The sequence below is a fragment of the Vanessa tameamea genome, chromosome 8 (genome assembly GCF_037043105.1).
Source record: "Vanessa tameamea isolate UH-Manoa-2023 chromosome 8, ilVanTame1 primary haplotype, whole genome shotgun sequence".
Taxonomy (NCBI): Eukaryota; Metazoa; Arthropoda; class Insecta; order Lepidoptera; family Nymphalidae; genus Vanessa; species Vanessa tameamea.
Genome location: NC_087316.1, coordinates 504,262 through 527,635, shown reverse-complemented (window position 1 = coordinate 527,635; position 23,374 = coordinate 504,262). Strand labels below are relative to the sequence as shown.

Sequence of the window (23,374 nt, the reverse complement as noted above, 5' to 3'; positions counted from 1 at the left end):
TTAGGCGATGGGCCAACGTGAAATAATGCCTGGCCTTGCTGAGCACACCGAGTTTTTTTGATGACACTTTGGCTTTATCTTCCAATTGCCCGCGGAATGGTAATTTATTAGCGGGTAACGCGCAAACTTGCATCTTTTTGGGGTTGAAGTGGTCTAAGTTTAGCCGGCCCCAGTTCGAGAACTAACTGCAATATTATAGTTCACAAATATGTACGCCTCGATTCCACGACTCCTTAACTCTTATATTACATTGGCAAAAGAATCCAACGATCGTAGAAATATCAGACGCATGGTCAATGGTTTTACATGCTAAAGCCGGGAATTTTAAATTAATTTACTCACAACTATCGGACTGAGTATTAATTATTCTGACCCACAAATTAAAATCAGTTCTGAAGTATGCAGCATAAGCTAGCCACTAAATAAAAGAGGAAATTTCATGTTCAGCCCATGAATATGGACAAAGTCAAGGGTACCTACCTAATAGATTATAACGTATTGCAAGCCACGCTGTTAAATGCCGATGTTGCTATTGTACTTGATGATAATTACACCGGCACATACATCCTCAACTCTGAAATATAATACATTATAAAATTTTCACCTGTCTGTTTATAATATCATGCGAGTTGCATTGTTCGTACTAAGACGAGCCTGTATGGAAAAACAATTTTTCTCCAAAAGTCCTGACAGCTGGCATCCGTAGATGATTTACAAAACGTTCTGCAAACGATAAAAAAAGCTAATTCGGAAACAATATAATTTATCCATCAAGAGGTTATAATTGTTGTATTTAAAGTAATTGCTAGTTCCTAGTTTTTCGGATGGAAACCGAAAGAGGGACGAGGCCGTCGAGCAGTTAGATAGTTTCAGCCGACACTCTGAGTTGTTTACTGTTGCATTTCGTTGCTCAATGGAAGGAAGTTCTTCGACACTCGTATTAATCTAGTATCGGCTATCGGCTAATGTCGATCGCTCTATAGTTCTGCAGTGACCGAGCGGCTACCGCGGCGCGCGCGCGTGCGTGCTATCATGTGTAAACTGTGACGCAACGTGCTTATGAAGATGTCACTGTGCAACACTTTCAGGTACGTTAATTAGTGCATGAAAATCGTTTTAGCGATCGAACATCACTTCACATAATTTATTGATTTTTTAACTAAATTTATCGATAATTGCTTCAAGTAAAAAGTTGTTTTTAAACGCAACGAAGCGCCTTTTATCGTGCTAACCATAGATAAACATAAGTAATTATTAATAAATATAGTATTCATTTAATAAGTTCTGTTCTTGGTGAACTTATTGAACTGCTTATGTTTCCAGTGCTTGCACACGCACGCTTATTGTCAAGTACGTCCGTTTATTCATTTAAATTATGAAAGAATTTAGTAAAGTCGGTTAGACCTATTAATGTTACATGAAATTAGCATGTGTAGTTTACAAAATCTTTCGAATGAAGCGGTTGAAGTGAATTATGTACTACTAGTGGAATAACTACGTGCAGGAACAATATAACATGCCGATGTAATAAACTAGTTTCGTGAAGTACTTTAGCTGTCTTACCGTAACACTTAGAGGTGTTCTAGCACATCACTGAGCCGCGTTCGGTTCAGTTTATTATCTGAAGAGAAAAAGCACGAACAGAACAATTTTTATGCATATCTCATATTTTGTGTGCGTAACTTTGAGAGAACTTATAAATATTATTATAATTAAAATGTCATTTAAATGACGTAATAGATACTGTGAGTGTTTTTATTTTACTAAAAATAGCTATAACGGCTTTTTACATAAAATATTTATAAGTGCAGAAGTACCCACGAAGTAACGACTACCCTTCCTAGCTTTGCACAGGTACAATAAGGCTATACATAAAATGTTTTGTAATGAGGGACAAATATATCATTTTCATTATTTATAATAAAATATTCTACATCCAATATATCTGACTATTTATATAGAACCAACAAATAGTATCAGCGCAAATATAAATTTGTAAGGGCAATTTTTTGAATCCATATAAATAGGAAGGAAGGTATTATTTCTATAATTACATACTGCAAATTAATACATTTAACTCTTACATAAAAAAAAAATAGTTATTGAATTAGATAAATATAGACTAATTTTCGCCCGCGACTTTGCTCACGTTTTAGGGGTTAGTCGTCAGGTGCGGGTCAAAAAATATATATGTCTATGTCCTTCTTTGGAGATCAAGCTTGCTTTATGGCAAATTTCATCACATTCGTTTGGTTGTTTTAGCTGTAAAAGAGTAACAGACAGACAGACTTACTTTCGCATTTATAATAGTAGGTAGTATAGATAGAAATCGTTGAGTTAATATTCGTTGATTTTCATACAGGTAAGTAAATATAAATGAACATATACAGGGTTATTGGTAATTCGACGTATTCCCGTTAGGAGGTGATAGGGATGATTATTTGCGATAATTTTAACCCCCATATGAATTATGCAAAAGTGAACCATTTTTGAGTTATCGCGTTTTTTAGATTTTTTCAAAATAAGTCAAAATTGCAACTCAAAATTTTTAAAAAAAAAAGTATCAATTAAAATCTATTTTTTTCTTCTGATTTATAAAAACGATTAAACACTGGATATTTTTCAATATTTAAACAATTATTAACGGTTCACTTTTGCATCATGCATATGGGGGTTAAAATTATCGCAAATAATCACCCCTATCACCTCCTAACGGGAATACGTCGAATTACCAATAACCCTGTATAACTAATATTAATCTAATTAATTTATTCATTATATATGAGCCGAGATGGCCCAGTGGTTAGAACGCGTGCTTAACCGATGATTTCAGGTTCAAACCCAGGTAAGTACCACTGAATTTTCATGTGCTTAATTTGTGTTTATAATTCATCTCGTGCTCGGTAGTGAAGGAAAACATCGTGAGGAAAACTATATGTATCTAATTTCAACGAAATTCTGTCACATGTGTATTCCACCAACCCGCATTGAAGTAGCGTGGTGGAATATGCTCCAAAACCTTCTCCTCAAAGGGAGAGGAGGCCTTAGCCCAGCAGTGGGAAATTTACAGGCTGTTAATGTAATTTATTGAATATATAGCATTACACTTATTGATTGTCAAATTAATCGGTTCGAAAATAAAAATACTCTGACCGGCGAACTGGCAAAAAATTTGTCGTATGTAATTTAATTAATAAAAAGAGTACTTTATCGGTACAATTACTTCTGAACTGGTCATAGTTATAAGTTTAGTGCAATGTTTTAGTGACTGTTCACGAGTATCTGAGAGTAAACTATCTTGAATTAAGTATGTTTGGATTTGAAGACTAAGGCTTCATAAAATCCCCAACCTTTATTTAATGTTCTGTTGTGTACCTTGTCTCGTGTCAGATTATTTTAATAAATTAATTTATTTTAATAAGTTGATTATAATCAATATATTTATATCATTGATGAAAAAGAAGGTTTCTGATCTAAAACATTTAGTTTTTCTCAGTTGAGTGTAAATTAAAAAAAAAAACCGTGGATAACTTTTCTTGAATTTAATATGTTCGAAATAAACTTATTATATTTATTTATCACGGAAGTCATTGTTATAAAACTCTAACTACTTAATTTAGTTTAAGAAAATGTGACAAAAAAAATATATTTTTCATTATGTTTTAATTCTAGCGGGGAGGGCCGATAATTTCAAGTTAACTGTATACCTAGTATATCTGATGATCTCTTATGGATAATGAGTATGTCCGGCATAGACTTATATAAAGCATGAATCAATAGTTATTATTAACAAATCAAACACCCCGCCTTTGTAAGTGTTATCGTCAAAACAAGTCCAAATATCCGAAAAAGTCTAGCGGTAATTGAAAGTTCCTCTATTTATTTCGGGACTTAAACAGATCAGCTGACAGCTGCAAAACGAGAGTATTGTCAAACGAATCACATACTCTTGCAAAGTGTCGACACTTTAAAGTAGATTAAATTCAACTTGTTTACTACCTAGTAACTAGATACTAAATCTACATTCCCAACCGGTGGCAGCTTTAAATTTAATTCTGAAATATTTGTAAGGGCAACTTAAATATAGACTATTTTGATTCTAACTGACAATTAGTTACTTTTGTTTGCAATGCTTCCCTGGGCAGCTATACAAATTGATATAATCGGGTGGAAGCCTTCAGCACTTCCATTTGGCGCAGTAAGAAATATAAACCATTCCTTACAACGTCAATACGTCGCCGTCAACCTTGAGAACTAAGATGTTATGTATTTATGCCTGTATTCACACTGGCTCACTCACCCCGGAACCGGAAAACAATAATACTAAGAATTGCTGTTTGGCGGTAGATTATGCGAAGTGGTGAGGATAGGGACTTGTGTGTATTAAAGGATGATACTAAGATGTAAATTTGAATACGGTAATTTAAATCAATATTGACCTAGTCACTGATCATATCAGTACGCTAATTAGTCGAAAGTGATGAATACAGATGCAAACACCCTTTAATGAATACTTCCAGTTCCTACGTCTATACCTATATGTTGCTGGATGCAATGTGAATAATTCATGCAAATTTGTGTCAGGCCTCGCTGTTGCTAATAAACTACGTGTTGCGAGATACGTGAAAATCATTTCAGCACATTCAATTAAAAATACTAATCTAAATATTTCTTTTTGTTATTTTATGTAGTTTTTAATTATATTAGTAACAACACCGTAACAAAAACGTTACAACATAAAGATTAAAAAAATACTGGTTAATTTTTTCCAAGAATTATAAAGTTCGTCCTGTAGTCAATAAATCCATATCAAATATTGAATATTGTCGGGTTACAATATTAAAGAACTGCAGAAACATCATTATATTTGGAGGATTTGTCCAAGTAGGTACTATATCAAATTAATTTATATTTCGAGTTTGGCAGGCGGTGCGACGAACAATGTCATATTGTGAGGGGTTTATTTTGAACTTACGGCCAATCTTGATTATAATCACATGACGATATGATTGTACTTCGTCAGCATCTAATCATAACAATTGAATACAATACATATGATACAATTATTTTATAAACAACGTTGATGTGTTTTTTATATATGTGTATAACATTATCCGACAAGTAATTGTTTAATAACAAATAATGTCTAATACATTATTTTTCAACCAGTTTCCATCCGCATCCGTTTCGGAATGATATTAGTTTGAGTTTAAATTTATGTAATTATTATCATTACGCAATAAAGTATCATAGTGTATTTGATTTCTAGTATACTTTTAATGATTTATAGGTTTACACTGAACACTTTTATTTGAGTTTCATCGGCTAGAAGGTTACGCGTGTCTTGATTGAACGAGCGTATAATAAATATTTTGATTTTTATTAGAATATTGCGTGATTATAAACAGTTTTCAACTTTGTTGTTAAGAAGTATTAAGCAACTTTAATTCAGCAATAATTGCTTGTATGATAATTGATGGAGCAACGGATAACTTGCATATATTGTGTTTATATACTTACATTGTTTTAAAGACGATTATAATTGTCGATATCGATTTATGTTTGTGTTAACATTATCATAATTTCTGTTTCAGGTTATTCGTTGTAAGCTTGATTATCGTGTTGTCAAGTATTGACACACCAGCAGCATTCACGCTCCGTCGCACTGCGGGCGGCGGCGAGTCGAGCCGAGATCTTGCTCAAGAAAGCGTTTCATTACAAGTAAAAAATGAGCTTAAAGCATCAACTACCACTCTTTCGACTTTAAAAAGTAATGATAATTTGATATTGAACTCATCCTTATCGACGCCTAGGACAGGTAATGGAGTACAAGGATTTGATACCTACGAAATTATAGAATCGAATAATTCACAAAATCCGGATGAAGAAAGCCAAGTTTTAAGTTCCGATCAGCCCGATTTAGCGCTAGTAAATGGTGCTGAAACGACAACGGAACCTGCAACGACGAGCGAATACAAAAATGAATCTGTCGATGAAACCACGCCGATATCAGACCAAATCAATAATGAACCTAAAGCAATTACTAGCAATTCTAGGAAAGTTGAATTCATTCAAAATGAAGCCACTGCTGTATCTGATTCAACAGATATATTACCATATTCTACGTTTAAATTAGATGAGCCTGAAATTACAACATCTTATGAATCGGAAAATCGTCCAACATGGAAAAAATATACGACGATTGATAGAAAACGACCAGTAGCTACAACAATCGATGACGAAGGTACTCCGTTAAATAAAACAGAAGAAATGATCAAAGCTGAAACAAAACCATTAAGGGTTTCTCTTCAGGATACTGTTACTTCTGATATACCCTCGTTAGAACAATTAAAAAATGAGCTCTTGAATTCTACATTAAAAGATCGAGCGTTGGAAAGTGAAACTGAAACAGTAAGTTTAATTTCAACGGAAATAAATACACCACCAGAACACCAGTCTTCAATTAAATGGGACACATTTGAATCAAAAAGAGCTGGATATTTGGATTTATCACAAAAAGTGTCAAATGAGCGGACTGTAGTAGGAGATCCCGAATTTAAAGTTAATTCTAAAGAAACTATACGTGCAATGTTTGAAATCGAAGGTGTAGAAGCCGATATGGCAGAAGACAAAAATGAAAATAGAATGCAGTCGCAGAGTCAACTGGTAAGGCAAAAACATAAAGTATGAGAAATTCATTTTCACAAATTAATGTAATTACGTCTCTTTTATTATATTTTCAGTACATATATTTTTCATTAAAAATACTTTTCACGCAAACTTTTATAATGTTTTTATTTTTCAGAACGAAGACGCCATTAAAGAGGAGCTTCTGAAAGAAAAATTAATAAATGAAAACAATGAAAATGCTGATCGATTCGATCCTACAATTCAACCTCTGCTTGACGTAGATAATTCAAATTATACTTCAATACAATTTAATACTTTTAATGAACTGAGCGTAAAACCGATAAACGGTGACAAAGTAAAAAACACAACACTATATGCAGTAAATCCTAATTACAAACCATTGAAAAAAATAGAAGTGCAAGCGCCTAAGCAATTTGTTAGAGACCCCGACGACAATAGCTGGAGGAATGAAAGCTTAAGCTCATTGGGAATAGTTTTTAAACCAAAGAATTCTTCAAAACCTTTCACTCAAGTCTTGAAAAATAAGACAGAGACAGAATGGAACAGTTTAATGGAGAGAGACAGCAAAAATGACATACCTGACTTAAAAGAACGATTACAGAAAATGGCTGAAATGAGGAAATCTAAACGGAAGAAAACAGACTCCTTCGGTAATATTGTTTACTTTGATTATGAAGAAAATAGCAGTTCGGGGGAACATAGCACGACAGATCAACCTTTATCGGCTATTACATTTTTTGCCGAATCTCTGGCGACTGACATATTAGACGAGCACAGCAACAATTCATCAGAAGTTTCAGATCTCACTACACCTATTATTTTCACAACGGAAAAAGCAAGAGGCAAAGTTAGAAATTCATATTCAACGAGGAAGTTTAGAAAATTCTTCAACGTTCCCGAATACTACGATAGCACTGATGAGGATGATGTCGACTATTTGAATATGGCTAAAATAGACATAAAAAAATTCACCACTTCGCCCAAAACAGTACCCACCACAACTCCAACGCCAACACAACGGCCGTGGACATTCAACAAGGTATCACACACAATATCACCTGAGCGTAAAGCTACAATACAGTATTTCCCACCGCTCTCCACCCAAAAAGTCAACATTAACGATTACGATAGTGATTTTAAACATAAAGTTAATTCGTTTACTAACACTGAACCGCCAACGAATATTTTACCTGTATCATTAGATAGACCATTAACTATAGACAATTCTCATCAGCATAAAAGTCAAAATGAAAAAGTTAAACCTTTTGAGATAGCGACAAAGCCAGACTTTAATAGAAATTCTTTCTATTCGACCCAACCACCACACACGAGACAAACAGAATTCACGTTACTGAACAGTGACGGAAATTACGATAGAGATTCCTATGTTATTAGACACTATAAAGATTTCTTAAGCGAAGCCGCGAAGGATAATGACTTCGATAAGAATATAGATTACGTTCCGTACACGAAGGCTCCGCCTCAAGACGTCACCCAGACTGATCTCATAACTTACGTGACGGAAAAAGCAAAAATGAACATAGATAACGAGTATGACTATGAAACACAGTTTCGTAAAGACGTCTTACAAAGATTCGTTGATAATTTCAATCAAAACAGCGAACGTTATAAATCAGAATTCCCAATTTTATTTAACAACAGCGTTATTCATAGAGATACAGAAAACGGTAGAGATATCGCGTCATCGAGGGCGTTTATGAGAGGTCTTTATCACACAAATCCGAAGATAAAACACGCTCAAAGGGAATCTTACGATCCAAATAACGATAACATGACCGTAGAACTATCGCCGTCCTACGAGCTACATTATTACATGCCCGAGCAGGAAGAAAAAGAAGTAGCGGTCCCGCAACAAGTTACGCTGCCATACCAATACAGATTATGAAATTGATTGAAATATAACGATGTATTACTGGTAATATATCTTAATTAAATCGTAGAAACTATGATACCTTTAGTTCTAGTAGTAGAATATGTTTTTGTTGATTTTTTTTCGTTTATATTTATTAAAAAGAAAATGAACTAAGGAAACACACACAATCGATTGTTTAAGATTGATATCAAATTGTTTTTTATTTTGTGATGTAAAATATATAAATAATGCTAAAAGGCCTCGGTTAGTTTGTAAATAACTATACGATATTATATCAATGTTTATAATCATATAAGGTTGAATCTGAGGTTAAATGTTAGCTTTACGACGTAACGTCGTGTAAGCATCGTCTGAGATGGGGCTGTACTCAAAGAAATGTTATTGTGATAACGTGTCCTGAAAGTAATAAACGAAATCGTTGAATATGTTTAATTTCATCTCCATTTCTATAAATAACTCTGTTTGCTTGTAATTCTTTTGTTTCTTTTGGACGTGATTCTTGAGTTTCGTTAATTTTTCTCATGTAGTGTATTTTCTATTCCGAACCGGTGGTAGTTTTTTACTCCGATTATGCATTAATGCAAGATTACACTTTTCGTGCTACTTCATTGAATAAATGAATTTTAATTGTGAAAAAATACCTATAATTTACATCTTCGATGAGCCAACTTACATATAACCTAAGATTTACTGGTTCATTCGTATTTCAAACCGAAATTCAGATGCATAGTATTCCTGATAGTAGAGCACCCATACCAGGAAAGGTACTTCCTGATAAAGCATGTAATTGCTTGTTTGCTCATAGTCCACCTTCCATCGTTCCAATTTGTTTACGCTCACTTAGGTTGTTTTGCATGATTTTTTTTATAAGCTGTGATCTACTATAAAATAGAAGGAACACATAAATATTATAATTAAGGCGACATGTTAAAGCGTGACTTTCGTTGGATATTATTATACCAATAATGTAGATATACAATATTTTGTTCCATAAATAGTAACAGATTTCAAGAGTTTGCCTGAACGTACGCTTCAAGTAAAAGCGTCACGATATCCAATAAGAATAAGATTGAGACAGAGACCTTGGAGCTGCAGGTGCTGGACCTAATCTAAAATGCATAATTATCAAAACCAGTTTTTTTTTATGGCATTGGTTGGCGGACGAGCATATGGGCCATCTGGTGGTAAGTGGTCACCACCGCCCATAGACAAAGGCGCTGTAAGATATATTAACCATTCCTTACATCACCTATTCGCCACCAACGTTGGGAACTAAGATGTTATGTCCCTTGTGCCTGTGATTACACTGGCTCACTCACCCTTCTAACCACTTGCACAAAGCCCACATTGGTGGTAACCAAGAAAAAGTTCATAAAAAACTCATATTAGAACTTACATTGTATTAATATAGATATTGTTGTAAGTATCTACACACATGGTGTACGATAAAAAGGATAAAAAAAACAACCAACACAAGTTTAGAATCATTTACTCTTTCATAGTGATCTGGGACCGATGGGACAGGATCGAGGAAGCGGAAGGAAGACATATTAAACTTAGGCTCCAAAGTGTTCATTTCATGACAATATCGGGTCTGGATACGGGGCTATTGACAAGATAGGTTGTTAAGAAAATACATTCGGCCGTTTAAAATACCACTTTATTGACATTTTCATTTTATAATAGTATGCAAACATCACTCGATCGTTCGATCATCTGAAATTGGTTATGTGATTTTGAGCATATTTATATATTAGGCGATAACATACGGTACGGAAGCTTACAATAAGTTCTTGAGGGAAATAAAATCGAGTGGAAATGCAATCTGGATCCAATAAATAATTGTTACAATTTCGATTTAAAAAAAATAATCAAATAAAATAAAAAATACAATTTTCATAAATGAACACATACATCTTTGGATAAAAAGAACAATTCAGATTATATACAAATGACTGAAGTCGACTTATGTGTCCATTTTACTAGAAATAAATAGTTATAAAATGAAATGTTAAAACAAAAAAAGGTGTATATTACAAATAATAATAAAAAGGCAGGTAAGATCAGAGGTACACGAGTAAATCTCTATATATTGCAAAGTATCGACGTTATAAAAAAAAAACAAACGCAAAATTGCTATTTCGTTATTGCTAGAAGATATCGACTAAATAGGGCTTTAACCGCATGACGTAACTTGGGGTCTGTTAATTATAATATAGCTTTTAATATATCAGAAACAGGTACAATCGAAGGTAATTTCGTGTAAAAATTCATTTAAAACTTCTTTAAAGACTATTGCTGTATATAACTATACATGGACTGCCCAGACGACGGCCGTTCACGATCTAGAAGCAGAGTCTAGTTTTATAATTGTTTAAATGTTAACTCATCGTAAATCGACCCTAGATAATTTTATGGTCCGCCTACCCTATCCTGTGATAACATATATCGATATTAACGCACCTATATTAATATAAGATTTTATCATTTTAAAATTTGTTACGGGAAGAAAAAGTAAAGAAAACGTATCCACGAAAAATACTTTTAACATATATTTATGGTGATATATGACCTTGGGCAGCAATAACAATACCATCAACGAAGAGATCATCTCCCGCTGATGCCGCCACCACTCCCAGCGATCACGACACTATCGACATCAGCTAAAACCAAGCAGTCGAAGCACAAGATACAATTGTAAACGTAAACATTTAAAAAACAAATATCAACGGAACAACAAATGAATAACCAATAAATATTAAAGCAATAGAAGAAGTTGGACTCGCGCTGACCACCGAGCTCGTACAATCACGATAGGTACATTACATCAGTATTATAGTTATAATATTCATTTATAAGTATAGTTTAGACTAAGCGAATATTTACAAGGGCACGCCACTTTACTAGCTACATACCTTCCCTCTGAACACGCCCTCGTACGTCTGTGCCCAAAATTTGATAATTTTACAATATTTTCTAATTTTTCTAAAAACGAAAACGTGTACACATTCCAATTATTGCGAAATTGTTAAAAGTCAACTGTTTGAAAAATTTGTAGTCCCATTTCGTAGTCGATATAAATATAGTGGGTGATGTATTCGGTAGAGATTTTGAGTTCGTTATAGAATGATGCAAAAGTGTAATAATTGAAATGAAGTACGTCGGCCACAGACGCGAGCGCGTGTGCCCTCAGCGAACCTACCTCGTTACATTAGCCAGTCTTTCGTTTACACTACACTAAGCGCTCGCCACACACACTACCGTGTTATAGTATTCATGGATATGGATCGTGACAGAAGATTATGAAATCGATTATCTTTTAATAATTAATAACGACCGAAAACGTTTCTACAGAGTTACCGTCGAAACCAATTAACTTCAACAATATGAAACTATTTACGCAACGCAACAATTAGTTAAACGTTCTTTAATTATTGACTAAATGCGAGAGACGGATGCGAGCACACCGAAAGGATTCAATAAAATTCGAAATCTATCAAACGAAACTCCACAAACTACGTTTAAGCACGCCGGGGTACAAGCTAGAGAAATGAAAATATCTCATTTAAAACAATTCATAATTGGCACCTAATATTTGGCACCGCTATCGATAACCGAAGAACCTGCGAGTGCGACACGACACGAGCGATAGGAACCTGGAGCCGCAAACGCGAGGCGAACCTTAACAATGCCAACACTCGGAACCGCTATAAATGCAATCTCGTCCGACTCAGCCGACCGCACCACGGCGGCGGAATTTATTCGAATTTTTGTTCTGGAACGCTGACATGACCTTGCGCTGGGCGATCGTTTCCGCCGTGAACATGACATATCTAAGTCTTCTTTGTAACTATCAGGATCCGAATCGGCCAAAGTACCATCCTCTAATCTGCTATAGTCACGTTCATCACTTTGTCTAAATTCTTATCTAAAAACGAGTAGGAAATCGCAGATTTAGATTTTAGGTATACAGAGACGTGAACCAGATAATATTCCTGTTTGTGTCCTATTATTTCGACAGGTCATACGACGGGACTGTTTTCGTTTAGGCGTCGGGAGACGGAGCAGTTCCACGACGACACTCGGGATGTTAACCGGAACGCGAGCGACGGTACAAATTTCAACCTTATTTCAATAGTGAGTATGTTTAAATTTCCGTATACTTACATAACCATATCCATAAAGCTCTAAGAGGAAGCCTCACTATACATATATTATAATAATTAATGTAATCGTTTAATTAAATATTTTTTAAATATCATTTGTTACATTTACACATTCATACAAATTCTAAATAACTAAAGCATTACCGTCCAAACTAACCACTACGATTCATTTCAAACGTTTTTTTTTTCATTTACAATTTACACAGGAGTCCTTAAAGTGACGGTTCTCAACAATTTCTGTTAAAAGCGTATCAAATCTATACAAAATGACATTGTGGTTGCTCGGATTTAGATTCATTTTCGACTAGCAAATAGTTCTCGCGGAGGCGAAATGCATTAAACATGACGATATACAGTTTGACGATCACTATGCACGCATTGAACCATTCGATTTGTATTTTACAAGTATATAAGTACATATTTTATTTTCAATAAGCGATACTCACTACCGGAAACTGCGTAGATGTGTACAATGCTCGTCAAGTATATCATCAGAGACAAAATTTGTAATCTCAGCCCTTACAAACTTTGATACCTCCGACGAAACTCTCTCGTGACTCGTAACTTTGTTATAATCGACATTTTATGTTTTAAACACTAAAGTTTAGAAGGTACATAAGTTTTAAATTTAACAATCCCAGTCACAACGCGTTAACAGCTAAAACTATTAACACAAATCGATGTCGATCATCGACTATTCGTTCAATCGTTTACAATTCATTCGTATGCAAAAATACACGTTCTCGATATTAAATCTCTTTCATAAGACCTTTTTTATATAATTATATGCATTTTAAAACTAAACTATAATAGACGGGTACGAATTATCCGCAACTTTCATAGATCATATGAAAATCGTTTGCCACTCGGCCCCGGTGCTCGGTGGCTATCGAGACCTCGATAGGACATCGGTAAAAGCTAAGTGGTTCTGAAGTTCGAAGAAATGCTAGAGGCCATTGATCGTCGGGACCTTTATCCAGAAAAATCTAAAACTAGTAGATTTTTTAAATGCTAGTGATAAATCCCGACCTATTATTTTAAATATTATCCGATCAGCAATTACAATGTAATGGAAGTTCAGTCGTCCGACCGACCTGAATATTTTAAAATCTTTTTACAATACCAAAAATATTTGATAGGAAAATATTAGTCTAAAATCAGCGGGCGTTCCACGGGGTGACATGTTGTGCTGTCGTTTTTCAAAATCCATACGAATGACAAAACAAAGCGAATACATTCTAGAGGTCGGATATGTACTATATTTTACTAATATAAATAAATTTAGAGTCTCTAATCGATATAATCTATTATTATCTTACATAAAATCAACACTATTACAAATGGCAAAACGTACCGCTGATTACTGTTTAGCTAATAGTTACATTACGAAATTTAAGCATAGTAGATACAATTTTATTCCATAAAATTTACATATATATATGTTTTGTATAAACCGATACTACCTCAAATCTACAATCGCCAACGACGCGCGTCGATCGGCTCCCGCGGGCTCGCGGGGCGCGGGGCGGCGGGCGGGGCGGCGCGGCGGGCGCGGCGGCCGCGGCGTTACTAGCTCACCAGCGGCGCGCGGGGCAGCTGCCCGAAGCTGCTGCGCAGCGACTCCTCCATCAGGCGGCAGATCTTGTCGCGGTCGGCCTGCGGCGGGGGGCGGGGGACGGTCAGACGGCTCGACTCACGCTACGCGTCTCCCACTCGGGCGGTACCCACCTCGTGTATGAAGCCGAGCTGCACGAGCTCGTGCGCCAGCGCGTGCGCGGAGTCGCGGCGCGACACGCAGCACGTGAGCTGCCGGTTCATCTTGTCGTCCATGCGCAGCAGGATCGTCATCTGCGGACGGCGCGCGTGAGTGAGTGCGGGCGGGGCGGGGCGGGGAGGCGGCGCGGGGGCGGGCGCACTCACCAGCAGGTCGGTGTCGGGCGGCGCGGGCGGCGCGGGCGGCGCGGGCGCGGGCTTGAGGCTGCACATCATGTTGACGACGCGGCGCGTCTCCAGGTCGCGCGCGCGCGGCTCGGGCGAGGCGGGCGCGCTCTCGGACGCGGCGCGCGCGCGCTCGCACGGCGACGCGGCGCGGCGCGCGGGCCCGTACGCCGTCAGCGGGTAGATGCCGTACCTGCGGACAGCGCGCGTGAGTGGCGGCGGCGGGTGGCGCGGCGGCGCGCGGGGCGCGGGGCGCGGGGGACACTCACTTGACGTCCTCGACGAACTTCTCGAGCTTCTCGGCGTGCGGCAGGTCCTTGGCGGACAGCTCGTGGCGCAGGCCGGCGCGCTCGCACCACGCCAGCGCCGCGCCGCCCGCGCCGCCGCACACCTCGTCCGTTATCGTCTCCGAGATGTTCGCTGCGGACGAGATCCCACACTTTCACCGAGCTCCTCCCGTTGCCGATTAGTTTTGGGAGAAGATTTCGAAGGAATCGTCTCGTTTAGTTACTATCGAAGCGTTGAGCATCGTTCGGGCCGAAAATTTATAAAAATTTAAAACGGAAAATTATGTAACCTCCCTTCGTATAAACTACCTCAACGTAAGCTTAATTATGCCCAAACGAGAAGTTCTGAGGAAAATTCATTTTTAACTTTAACAATTGTTCAAAATAAAAAATTTAAAAACAAAACATGAATCGAGAATACATTTGTAAGGAAAAGAGCCGCAGTGTAGAACCTACGACCTCATATAACAAAAAATCAACAACTCAATCTATTCAGACTGGAGAGAGCAAGAGAGAGGTGTACCAATAACTTACCACTAGTATTGACGAGAGTATGAGCCGCTAGCAGTTTGAGGGAGTGAACTTCGAACAGCAAAGGATGAAACAGGAGCTCTCTGGCCGTAGGCCTCTTCGCCGGATCTTTATTTATGCATCTGAAAACACAAGATCCGATATCATTAATATCCACTCAAAATCCCGATGGCACAACACAAAGTTAAAACCCAGTCGCCCAACTTACCGACGCTGAACCTGTGGGGGAAAATAAAGTACCTGTATATGAAGTCCTTCTGCCTGGGCTCCTCGAGAGACTCAACTGTCCGAACGATGTGATCTTCAGTGACGTGGCTACCGGAGTCACCATTGCCCTGAATCTCAAGAGCTGCGGTCTCGAGAGCGCACATGCCGAATGAGTAGATATCCATCGCTGGCGTCACCATTTGAGATGCTGATCCGAGGAAAATAAAATTGCAATAAATACGTAATGTGACTATAGTTTTCACTTATCATCGACACAGACACAACTTTCGCGTGACTTTATCAGGTAATATTGGTATTATATTCCGTTTTTGTTACAAGGTTCATTAAAAACCAGTGAAATCTGATTTTAATTAATGAAATAAGTTGTGCTTTGGTCGAGATAAGGAAAACTAGCTGCTACCCCTACAGCTAACCAGTTTAACTAGGAGAGCGGTACTTACATCCGTATTCTGGAGCGATGAGATGCATGTTCCTCATGTTCTCGCGACAGGTCTTGACGTGGTGATGGATAGCGTCTGGTGCCACTGAACCGATCTTGACAAGCCCGTTATGCTGAATGAAGATCGTGTCGCAGGTTAGGTTGCCGTGGACGATTGGTGGTACACAACCGTGAAGATAGCTGGTTGATAGATTTTATCATTTAATTTATATGAAGATATGTCTCGACAATTCACATGACGTGGTCAACTAGATTTTATACTAATCTAGTAGACCAATGTTATTAAATAACCTTACATACCTGAGAGCCGAAAGTATTTGAGTACACCATCGTTTCCACGCCTGTAGTGGCAGCCTCTTGACGTTTCGCTTAGTTCGCTTTAAGAATTGTTTTAGAGATCCACACGACATATACTCTGTTATAAATATCACCTGAAATAGAATAAATCATATACATATATACCTCTATCTACAGTAGCTATCATTGAAAATATATGCAAATTGAATATATACTCACCCTTGGCTTATCGTTGTGTGTGTCTGTCCAATACCGATGAAACTTGACGATGTTTGGGTGTTCAAGCCGTGTGAGGTTGTCGAATACCATTTGGATCTTATCTTCCTGCGCTTTAAAGTTCTTTCGCTCGGAGAACTGGACTTCGTTCCAAACGACCTCCACGCCCTCCTCTGTGTCCATTGCGAGGTGCGCGCAATCGATACCTGGCACATCTCGCTGTTCGACCTGAAAGCAAATATAACAAAGCTATTTTAAAATTTTATATTTTTAAGGTATTGCGACGATATGCGGCAGTACTCAAGACAATCGATTTTCTAAAATCCTTTGCAAGAAACTAATGTTAGGTTATGTATTCAGGCTGCTATGGCTTAGTTATTTGTATAATATTTTATGAGCTCCTAGTACTTCACGTAACAAAACGTAACTTTCTGCAATATTAAAATTATAATCAGTCTACGATTCAGATATTCGTAGTAATTCGACTAAAGTTATATATATTATATCTATTTGTTGAAATATAAACCCCTTAATCTGCATTTTGATGAATAAATCCGTAACAACATATGTCCTATCGTCCATATTTTATACAATTTGCAAACAATGGTCTTTTGTTATCATATAGATGATATATGTATGCAATGATGGCGAATCAGCCGTCGGCCGTGTTTCCTTCAGGGACCAATCATTCAATTGAATCCTCTGCGCACTTTGCGTTTTGAGTTATTTATAAACGAGTTGTAAACTTACGTGACGCTGTTGACATTGTATATAAATATAATTTTATATCATTTATTATTGATTTTGATCTTGACGATGTTTTTGATCAAATCAATAGACTGGAATATATTTACGCTGAGTAGTAGTATTGCTATGTTCCAGTTTGAAGGCTGAGTGAGCCAGTGTAGTTACAAAGGTTACAACATTCTAGGTACAATTGTTGGCGGCGCATCCACGGTATGTGAAATAGTTTCTTTAAGGGCGATAATGACCATCACCAATCAGGTGGATCGTTTGCTCGTCTACCAAAGATAGTAAGATAAAATTGATTTTGTTCGCAAAAGAGTTCATTACAAATTTTAGTGAAAAGAAAAAGTTTAGTAAAAAATAGGATTATAATATGCTTTGTAAGCGTCTGCAATCAAGTAGAAAAAGGAGGAAAAGGACAAAATCTAATTCCTCGAGTAGACTCGAGGAATTAGAGTAGACTCGTTACTGTGTATTTGTAATATCAGAAAAAATCTCAATGCAAGTTTTTATTAATTTCTATTGCAATTTTCCAATAATTCAAATAATGCAAAATACTTAGCAGTATGCAGTCATTTCGAACTAGAGTTCGAACTAGAGAGATTTTTTCTAATATTACAAAACAGTAACAAGCATGAAATGAGAACAATGTTTGAATTAATGAATTGTATGTTAAGGTAGAGATTTAAAAAAATAAGCGACAATTTTACCGCTCAATTCAGTGTTAAGCTCGTGTCAGACAACAGTTCAAAGGTCTTCTATCACACCGGCCGCTTTTACATCGTTAAGCGGCTCGTAAAATGACCTACGGAAGTTTCGAGAATTTGTTTGTTCAACCGCGCTCATATCTGGAAGTAGTGGTTTAAATATATATTTTTATTTTGCTTATGATAGTGCATTTGTATCATGTTGAACTGAGGTCTTTAGCCTATAAGACTCCGCGTTACTGCTTACTGCTCCGATGCTGTAGGTGATGCAGCAACGAAGCAGGAAACGATATGTCAAACTGTAAAACGATTGAGCTTCTGACCGGTTCCTCTTGGTAGAATGTAAAAATGGTAGTAACTTTACATTTATAATAATCTTGTAAGATATCTATTCTAAACTCATTGTAAGAGGCTACTATTGTTAAGTATATTTTGATTATGAAAATGATATACACAACCCGTTAGTAGCCACTAACGCAGAACGCATGAATCTACACCAAAGATTGCCTTAGGTTTGGCCCAGTAAGCACCGCTAGTTTAATTATAAGCGTTGATGATTATGATCGGGATCGCCGCCGAAGAGAAGTATCGTATCGAAACTTGTTTGATCCGCATTGGTTTAGCGTGGTGGAATACGTTCCGAACCTTCTCCTCAAAGAGAGAAGAGGCCTTGGCCCAGTAGTGGGAAACTTACAGGCTGTTACCGTTTCTATCTTTCAATCTGTATATTGGTGAAAATGGAACATCCATGCAGTTTTCGAAACACACATAAATAAATACAGACAGAAATAGCGGGCGACTTATACGATAGAGTTATAGTATATTTCGATATGGGCACAGTGCCTGACCAATCCAATAGCATATAATTTATCGAGGCACGAGCATTTAGTGAGGCTATCGCATCAAATGGCGTCATTAACTGACTATTTATTATTCATTACAAGGCATGTGGCGTCATTATAAAGCGCTACCAATGATAACAGCTCGGTTACGGTATCGTGTTAATTAGTAGTAGATATATAACAGATCTACGAAAAAGTCACCCTATGCCTGAAGTGGTTTTTGGAAAATAATATAATCACGGCTATAGGATGCCAGTTGGAAGTCTTAAACATTATTCTAGATAAGTTTTTAATTGATAGCGGTTTATATATATAATATTTATCAAACATACAATATATATGTTAACATATATCGTACATAATATCAATTAAACAATATAAACACTTGACTGTTTTACTATATAATCATGACATGACATTACATTACATTCATATTATATAAGATACGAATATCATTAAAGGTCTTGAGATAACCCCTGACAGTTATAAACGTGTTATCGTACAATTTATATATACTGCTTATTTCCCAACTATGTTCGTATATTTAGTTAAAAATAATGTCTTAAGTAACAATTAAAATTTTCTTTAGTAAATAATCTAATAACAAAAGTCTTATCAAGTTTTTTTTTGGAGAAAAAATTCGATACGTTCCAAACTGTTGGTAGCGCTCGACGTTTCAAATGTGCTCACTGCCTACTTGTAAACTTTGATTTGAAATTGAATTCGAATTCAAATACTTGCAGTCAAGATTAATATTATCTACTTGCAACATGTGAGATAAAAATTTGATTTAGATAATTTTTTTGCACATTAAGAGCACATTTTCGTTCGGATGATATTAATTTTGATTCTTACTTTTACCATAGTTGAGTGTACTATAATAATAATGAATTAAAATCTATTAATATACTATAAAAGTAAAAACACACAATTTCACCAAATATAATGTTTATATGAGGTGAAAAAATATTTAAAAAAAAACAGACCCTCGATGAAAACAACAGCTTTAAAGAAAGCATTGAAATAGTATGTTTAATTTAGGAACCGATATGAAAAAAAAAAAACGTACAACCCAACATACTTTATGATACATTAGAGTTGTATAATATCGTTTGCATAACGTATGAATATTTTAGCTTCACAAGTCTTATTTTATGCATTATCGAACAGCGCAATCTTATACGGAAAATATAGTTGCCGATGTGCAGAAGTAAGGTAGCGAACTCGTAACGAGTGAGGTATGGGCTGCGGACGGAGAGAGATTTAGTTCAGGTCGAAGTACATTCGTAGTTTGCGCTTTTTATGAGCATGTCTGAAATAATTTTCATGTAAGAAAATCTTTTTAATTTTGTGTACTCTACTGAATAGTAAAGGTGGCGTTTTTTTATTAGCACGAAAAATATTTCAGATAAATGAATTATATTTTTAAAAGTATATATCATATTATTATGTATTTGCGTTGTTGCAGCTGTTTTCATTTGTTTTGTACGTTTCACAGTCGTTTAATCTATTTGATCCCTGACAATCAGCTTCCGAAGAAAACTCCACTAAAGCTCTACTTAGCGCTATCTATGAGAAGCCGGGACGAGTCTGTTACAATTTCCAATTCACTAAATATGTGAATCGATTTCAATAAAATTAGCCATCGACATCAATGAACGTCAACTCTGGCGAAGGGAATTTCTTTAAAAGAAGACCTGAACGATTTAATTATAGAATACGAATACGAACGAGTTTAAGGTAAAAGCTAGATTTATTATACTTCATTGAGTTTGAAATCGAGCATTTTCTCTGCAATAAAGAAATTTATTTACGAGAAATGTTTTTCACTTTATACATTAATTATGTATCTAAACTCGGGTCTGAAACGACGAACGTCCGTATCAGTTATATAATAAGTTGGAATTTAATATAAAAATAATTATAGCGTGTAATTCAACATTTCATCAGAGTAATCAGATTTGGCCTCGCGTTTATATCGAATAACGAGCGATTTCTCTCCGTGCAGTTTATGCACCGGCAACGCACTTGACGCCTCTTCAAATGGCTACCTCTAATTCAGCTGCATTTCCATTTAAAAACGTTTTGCTGCCTGCCAACACTCCAACTAGTGGTATTGCGGCCACTTGACAAATAATATCAGAGCCATTAAAATATGAGTTTCATTAACACTTTATTTAACTTGTAAAAAATATAAAAAAAAAAACTCTTATAGTTATTTAAGATTAAGGTCTGTATTAAAAATGCCTCAGGGTCAATTTAATAGGGCATAAATATATTATATGGTCGTTATTAGAAGTTTAAGAGTCGAGATGGCCCAGTGGTTAGAACGCGTGCATCTTAACCGATGATTTCGGGTTCAAACCCAGGCAAGCACCGCTGAATTTTCATGTGCTTAATTTGTGTTTATAATTTATCTCGTGCTCGGCGATTAAGGAAAACATCGTGAGGAAACCTGCATGTGTCTAATTTCAACGAAATTCTACCACATGTGTATTCCACCAACACGCATTGGAGCAGCGTGGTGGAATATGCTTCAAAGCCTTCTCCTCAAAGGGAGAGGAGGCCTAAGCCCAGCAGTGGGAAATTTACAGGCTGTTATTGTATTAGAAGTTAGAGTTTAACCATCTAGTGGAACATAAGCTTTACGATTCGAATTCCATGTTGGGTATACAAATGAGGGATTTTATAACAGAATACTTTGCAATTACCCGGAGATGGGGAATTGACAGATCGCCGTACCTCGGAAAGCACGACACCAACCTATTTAACGTTGGGTCATGACCCAAGTCCCATAACTCATAATCCTATCGGATTATTAGTTTGTACAAACTTGTGCATAATAATATCTCCGGCGCAGATGGCTTAACTTGGGTCACGAGAAGAAAATTTATGTTGTATATTTTATTTTCGAGTTCCGTTTATTTACTTAACGAAAAAAAAAAAACAATTTTCTCGACTTATAAACGAATATATTTTAATTATCGTATAATTAATGTCGAAATACTTTGTAATTAAAATATTAAACACACATTAATTTAACGGTACTAATATTTATAGCGACAATTAAGCACGGAGCAGAGTTCGCTGTTATCGGCGCACGCGCAGGGTTCGTTCACATGCAGTCGATGTATGTCGATGTGTTGCACTTGCACCGTGACGTCACAGTCGTGATCATGCTCAGTGTATGTAACGCGATCGTTTCAACCGCGGGGAATTTGTTAATGTAAAGTTAAGTTTGTGAACTTTCCACGATTTTATTTTGCGAATAGACAATTACAAATAACAAAAATGTCTTGGGATTTTTAAAGAGGGAAATCGGACAGAACTAAAGACCAATTTTATATTTTTAAAATATTATATGGAAAGCATAGAGGTAGCAATTTTCGAATCTGTGTTTTGATTCTTAAAGGACAGTACCGTAGTAGTAATAACCGTTTTTTCAAAACGCTATTTATGTGTTGTGGTGACCTTCTGACCGATTTCGAAACCATAATGATACGTGAATTCAACGTCAAAGTTAGCTGTCTTTACTCTTCTTGTGGTTGGAAGGCTTTACGTGCTAATAGTTTTGTATGGAGAGATTACAGAGAGGTGTAGAGATACATCTGTATATTTTCGATTTACAATTTATCAAGTCCTGGTTATTGCACTGGAGCGTAATAAACAGACACATTGTAGGTACGGGTGCTAATTAAATTGGACGTTGCGCTCACAGGGGATTTCATATGGAGGCATCGCTCAAAATAATTGGATCTCGTCGGATTATCAATGTTGTATTATAACATTAACAGCCAGTAAATTTCCCACTGCAGGGCTAAGGCCTCCCCTCCCTTTGAGGAGAAGGTTTGGAGTATATTCCACCACGCTGCTCCAATGTGGGTTTGTGGATACACATGTGGCAGAATTTCGTTGAAATTAGACACATGCAGGTTTCCTCAAAATGTTTTTCTTCACCGCCGAGCACGAGATGAATTATAAATTTACACAAATTAAACACATGAAAATTCAGTGGTGCTTGCTTGGGTTTGAACCTGTAATCATCGGTTAAGATGCACGCGTTCTTACCACTGGGCCATCTCGGCTCTCGAGTTTTATTATCTATAACATTAATTGAACTTTAAAAGTGACATTTATTTTGTTATGTTCTCCATATTCGCTGTTAATGAGAGATCGAATTAAATTTTATGCAATTTAATCGGTCCGTAAGTTTTTCCCTTTGAAAAATATACATAAATTATACCGTTTCAACGATGTTCGTTCTCTTGGCATGGTGTCGCCGACCCATCGCAGATCTTAATGGTTGCGCCGGCAAATATAATCGACATTAATTGCACACCTGCAGGAATACTTCAACAGGTATTCGATGAAGGAAACAGATAGTAGAGAAACGATACTGCATACCCGCGTAGATTACCACTTGGCACTCAT

At 36.5% G+C, this 23,374-nt stretch overlaps 2 protein-coding genes across 2 annotated transcripts in view; one reads left to right on the top strand and one right to left on the bottom strand.

Annotated features, from left to right (window-relative positions):
- Positions 1-872: 872 nt before the first annotated feature.
- Positions 873-8,968, top strand: LOC113396263 (uncharacterized). Its single transcript, XM_064215632.1, has 3 exons — positions 873-1,088; positions 5,595-6,666; positions 6,806-8,968. The coding sequence occupies exons 1-3, from the start codon at positions 1,060-1,062 to the stop codon at positions 8,555-8,557; spliced, it is 2,853 nt and encodes a 950-aa protein (XP_064071702.1). The 5' UTR covers positions 873-1,059; the 3' UTR covers positions 8,558-8,968.
- A 5,264-nt stretch (positions 8,969-14,232) lies between these two features.
- LOC113396241 (nuclear receptor-binding protein homolog) overlaps positions 14,233-23,374 on the bottom strand; it is a 59,196-nt gene continuing 50,054 nt past the window's right edge. The window contains exons 2-10 of the mRNA XM_026634115.2: positions 16,651-16,875; positions 16,435-16,565; positions 16,136-16,314; positions 15,708-15,882; positions 15,471-15,589; positions 14,919-15,069; positions 14,632-14,842; positions 14,440-14,559; positions 14,233-14,367 (exon numbers count right to left, since the gene is read on the bottom strand). Coding sequence (XP_026489900.1) covers positions 14,281-14,367; positions 14,440-14,559; positions 14,632-14,842; positions 14,919-15,069; positions 15,471-15,589; positions 15,708-15,882; positions 16,136-16,314; positions 16,435-16,565; positions 16,651-16,875 — 1,398 coding nt within the window. The 3' untranslated portion in view covers positions 14,233-14,280. The remainder of the gene's footprint in view (positions 14,368-14,439; positions 14,560-14,631; positions 14,843-14,918; positions 15,070-15,470; positions 15,590-15,707; positions 15,883-16,135; positions 16,315-16,434; positions 16,566-16,650; positions 16,876-23,374) is intronic.